Genomic DNA, 4,308 nt, shown 5'->3' with positions numbered 1-4,308 from the left:
CCTCCAGGCCGGCCCCCTCCTCCTCCAGGCAGGCCCCCTCTCCTCCAGGCCGGCTCCCTCCTCCTCCTCCAGGCCGGCCTCCTCCTCCAGCACATGGGAGCTCCCTGAACCCCAGAGGGAGAGCTTGGAAATTAGCTCCATTGCAACCCCCCCTCCCTCAAGCTGGCCTCCACAGTGGCTGCTGCTGGCAGAGCCCAGGGTGGATGCTCACACCCATACCACAAGCAGCTCTGCTGTGAACAGCACTTACCCCCTCCTGCTCAGGGCCTCCCGACTGTCTCTCACAGCCATGAACGAGGAAAGAGAAAGGCCAGGGTTCCCAGGAGAATGGGAGATGCAGGAAAAGGAGGCATAAGCTTCCTGTGACAAAGCAACCAGAAGGCGGGGACGCGGCAGTGGAGGAGCAGTGGGGGGGCAGGGGGGCGGGAGGGTGCGGCTTCCCACCTGTGATGTTGACCTCCACCTGGCCAGAGCGGGTGCCGATGGGGTTGGTGGCCTCGCAGACGTAGGTCCCCGTCAGGCTGTAGTCGATAGGTCCCCTGAAGAGGAGGGTGCTGTTCTGGGCCTCCACGCCCCTGGGCAGAGAGCCGTTCAGCCTGCGGGGGGTGGGGGGGGGGCGGCACGCGGTTCAGGACCCTCCTGCCACCACCTGGCGCCAGCCCAGCAGTGAGCGGGCGGGTCTGGCTCAGAAGGAGTCAGAGGAGAGCCACCACCACCTCCTGCATGGGCAGCGCTCTGGGCCTCGGCCGTTCCCTCCTGACTGTCACTGCCCGGAAGCTCCCGGGGATGGGAGCCCCGCTGTACAGGTGGGGGGCCCTGAGGGTCAAGGCCAAGGAAAGCCAATAGGGGCAGGACTGGAGCTTCGGCCACTCTCTGGACGCCTGCCGGCGCTCTTTCTAACACTCGTGGCTCCTGGTTGCTGACCTGGTTAACCACACAGATGTCTGGGCTCTCGCCCCAGCTCTACTAAAGCAGGACCACTGGGGCCATGGCCTGAGATCTGTATTTTTTCAAAAATTTTTTTATTGATTTGAGAAAGGGAGAGGGAGAGAGAGAAACATCAGTGATGAGAATCATTGATTGGCTGCCTCCTGCACGCCCCACACTGGGATGGAACCTGCAAACCTGGGCATGTGCCCTGATCAGGAATTGAACCCTGACCTCCTGGTTCATAGGTCGACGCTCAACCCCTGAGCCATGCCGGCCGGGCTGGCTATCTGCATTTTAACAAGCTACTTGGGTAAGGAGATGTGACCCAGGCTCAGGAATTGTTCCATGTCCCTCTCTTGTGTTCTTGCTGGTCATGTCACAGGCCTAGAAGTTTCCGGAACATAGGGAACTTCCTTCCTCTTGATCGCCAAGGCCGCAGAGCGATTACTCCGTGGGCTCCACAGCTGGGGGCCCATGGATGGACATGGCGAGCAGGCCCCACGCACTCACACCTTCAGAAGCACTTCCGGTTCCAGGAGGTAGAGGGCGGCGGCAGGTGCCCAGTGCCCTCTCCCTCCTGCAAAGGAATGTGGAGCCCTGGTTGGTGTTGCTCAGTGGGTAGAGCGTCGGCCTGCGGACTGAAGGGTCCGGTTTGATTCCTGGTCGGAGCACAGGCCCAGGTTGAGGGCTCAATAAAAATATATTTTAAAAATAATAAATGTGTTTAAAAAAAGAAAAAGATGTAGATGTAACCTAGACAGCCGTCTCTGCCCACCGTGTCGGCTCCTCCGCGGCCTCCCTACCCCACAGCCCTTCTCCAGGAGAGCTGGCGGCCGCACTGGGCCACTGGAGGGGACAGAGCCCTGAGGACCAGGCCTGAGGCCCGTGAGGCCAGGAGAGGGACAACGGGACATGGGAGGAGCCCCCGGCACACAGGTGCTCTGGGCTGACGGCAGCCTCCTCCCTGAGAACATGGGGGTGTTGGAGGAGGAACAAAGGTCTGAAAGGCTCCAGAAAGCCAGCTTTCCTGGGGACACCTGGACAGAAATAAATGCTGGGGGCTGGGGTGGCAGCGACTCAGACTGAATCACCTGCGGGAAAGGCAGCATTATTAGGAGCAGAAGGGGGAGGTCACAAGGTGAGCCTCTGGCCGACCGGTCTGTCCCGCTGACCAACGCTGTCACTCACTCAGGCCTCTCACGGTCCATTCCCCTTCTCACCAAGAAACCTGAGCCTAGACCTGAATGTCCTCCCTGGCTCACGCTTCTGAGGTTGGGTGGGGCCCTCTGTGACCAGCAGGCACCCAAGGGGCCGGCCCTCGCACTCACGTGGTCCAGTGGTACTCGGTGGCCGGGGGGTTAGCGTCGGCTTTGCAGGTGAGCTTCACATCCATCCGCTGCAGGTACCAATTCCCATCAAACCCTTCGATGGTCACCTCAGGCTCATCTGTGGCCAAAAGAACGAGGTCAGAGGAGCAGGACGTGAGGCCGGGGGACCCCAGACAGCGAAGGGGTGGCATTGACAGTGGCACGGAACCAGCCAGAGAGGGGAAGCGTGAGGGGTGGGAAGATCACAGTACAACGTGGGGAACAGAGGAGGAGGAAGAGGAGAGGGGAGAGGGCAGAGGAAGGGGAGAGGTGGGAGGGGAGAAAAGGGGCTGGGGGGTGACAGGAGAAGGGAGGCCCGCCCACCGCACCTGCCCCCGCTCACACTGCACGTGGACGGTGATGCTGTCCCGGAAGCGGTCCACGTGGTAGTTGACGACGCAGGCCAGGGGCTGCAGGTGGGCCTCCCGGCCGGGCACCAGGCGGTAGCGGCTGACAACGGTGACCGTGCCGTTGGGGTTCCGGACCTCCTGGTACTCAGCCTCCCCCTTCAGCCGCGTTTCCCAGGACAGCACGCCAGGCGGCTTCCCGTTGGCCGAGGTGCAGGTGGCCACCAGGACCTTCTCGTCCCGCCCCTTCTCCGCACGGAGCGCTGCCTGGCTGCTCTCGATCCAGTTGGTGGGTTTGGCTGCGGGAAGTGGGGGGAGCCATGGGCCTGGCGCTCATGCCCGGGCAGAGGGGCCCGGGTGGGGTGCCCCTGCCAGGCCTCGCTCAGGACTCCGTAGCTGTCCCTATCGCTGTGCTCCCGGCACCCCTCCCGGGACTCTGCATGACCGACCTCTGCTCCACCATCTGCACCCTCTCGGGCAGGCCCAGGCCTCTGGGAGGCAGGCCACGATCCAGGCAATGGCTCCTGCAGCCCTCTTTCCCGTGGCGTCTGAGGCTCTGCACGCCTTCTGCCACCCACCAGTGGCCCCACAGTGGGGCTGCAGCCTGAATACTGGCCCTCAGCTCCATTCAGAGCCCAGGCCTTGCCCCCAACCCCTAGGACCTGTGGGCAGCCAGGCCAGAGGGACTGGAGGTACCATGCCTGGAGCCCTGGGAGCTCGCCAACAGAAGAGAGTGTCTGGGCCCCTGAAACACACGGAGGCCACACCCAGCGCAGGCCCTCGCCTGTGGGGAGGGAGGGGCCAGCTCACCCATCACGGTCAGGTTGAGCTGGCTCTCTCGGTTGCCCGCAGGGAAGGTGGCAAACTCGCAGATGTAGACGCCCTCGTCGTCCAGCTCAAGGCGGGAGAGGCGGATGGTGCCGTCGGTGAAGGAGGGCCGCAGGAACTGCACGCGGTCGCGGTAGGGGGCCAGCACCGAGACGCCCATGGCCGGGTTGTAGATGGCCACGTTCTGCTTGGAGCCGTTGGTCGCCTTCTGCCAGGTGACCTGGGTTATCTTCACACTGGGCAGCGGGTTGGCGAAGTTGCAGTGCAGCACCACGTCGGTGCCGACGAACCCGTACATGGAGTCGTTCACCTGCACCATCTGGGCGTGGGCACCTGGGCGAGGGCGAGGGGAAGGGTCAGGGCAGGCACGCCCTCCACCCCGCTCCCTGCGACCATCTTCCCTTTCCCAGCAGTCACACTCCCCTTATTCTTTTTTTAAAATATATTTTTATTGGTTTCAGGGAGATGAGGGAGAGAGAGAGAAACATCAATGATGAGAGAAAGTCATTGACTGGCTGCCTCCTGCACACCCCACACTGGGGATCAAGTCCTCATGGGCATGTGCCCTGACTGGAATCAAATCATGGTTCATAGGTCGACGCTCAACCGCTGAGCCGCGCCAGCTGGGAATATTCTCCTTATTCTGATTACACACAGAATACGTGCTTGTTATAAAAACACTGGGTGACACTGAAAAATACTGAGATGAGCCTTGCTGGTGTGGCTCAGTGGATAGAGCGTTGACCTGCAGACTGAAGGGTCCCAGGTTCCATTCTGGTCAAGGGCATGCACCTGGGGTGTGGGCTCGATCCCCCCAGAGTGGGGCGGCGGAGGCA

The 4,308-nt window shown here is 62.0% G+C and overlaps 1 protein-coding gene across 1 annotated transcript in view; it reads right to left on the bottom strand.

The window, feature by feature from the left end:
* PVRL1 (poliovirus receptor-related 1 (herpesvirus entry mediator C)) overlaps positions 1 to 4,308 on the bottom strand; it is an 82,602-nt gene that overhangs the window by 25,403 nt on the left and 52,891 nt on the right. Inside the window, exons 2-5 of the mRNA XM_015560626.1 lie at positions 3,455 to 3,805; positions 2,641 to 2,943; positions 2,259 to 2,376; positions 445 to 596 (exon numbers count right to left, since the gene is read on the bottom strand). Of these exons, the coding sequence (XP_015416112.1) occupies positions 445 to 596; positions 2,259 to 2,376; positions 2,641 to 2,943; positions 3,455 to 3,805 (924 nt within the window). The remainder of the gene's footprint in view (positions 1 to 444; positions 597 to 2,258; positions 2,377 to 2,640; positions 2,944 to 3,454; positions 3,806 to 4,308) is intronic.

The sequence above is a fragment of the Myotis davidii genome, unplaced genomic scaffold (genome assembly GCF_000327345.1).
Source record: "Myotis davidii unplaced genomic scaffold, ASM32734v1 scaffold355, whole genome shotgun sequence".
NCBI classification, from domain to species: Eukaryota; Metazoa; Chordata; class Mammalia; order Chiroptera; family Vespertilionidae; genus Myotis; species Myotis davidii.
Note: the sequence above shows the minus strand (reverse complement) of the source record. Positions and strands in the feature narration are given on the sequence as shown.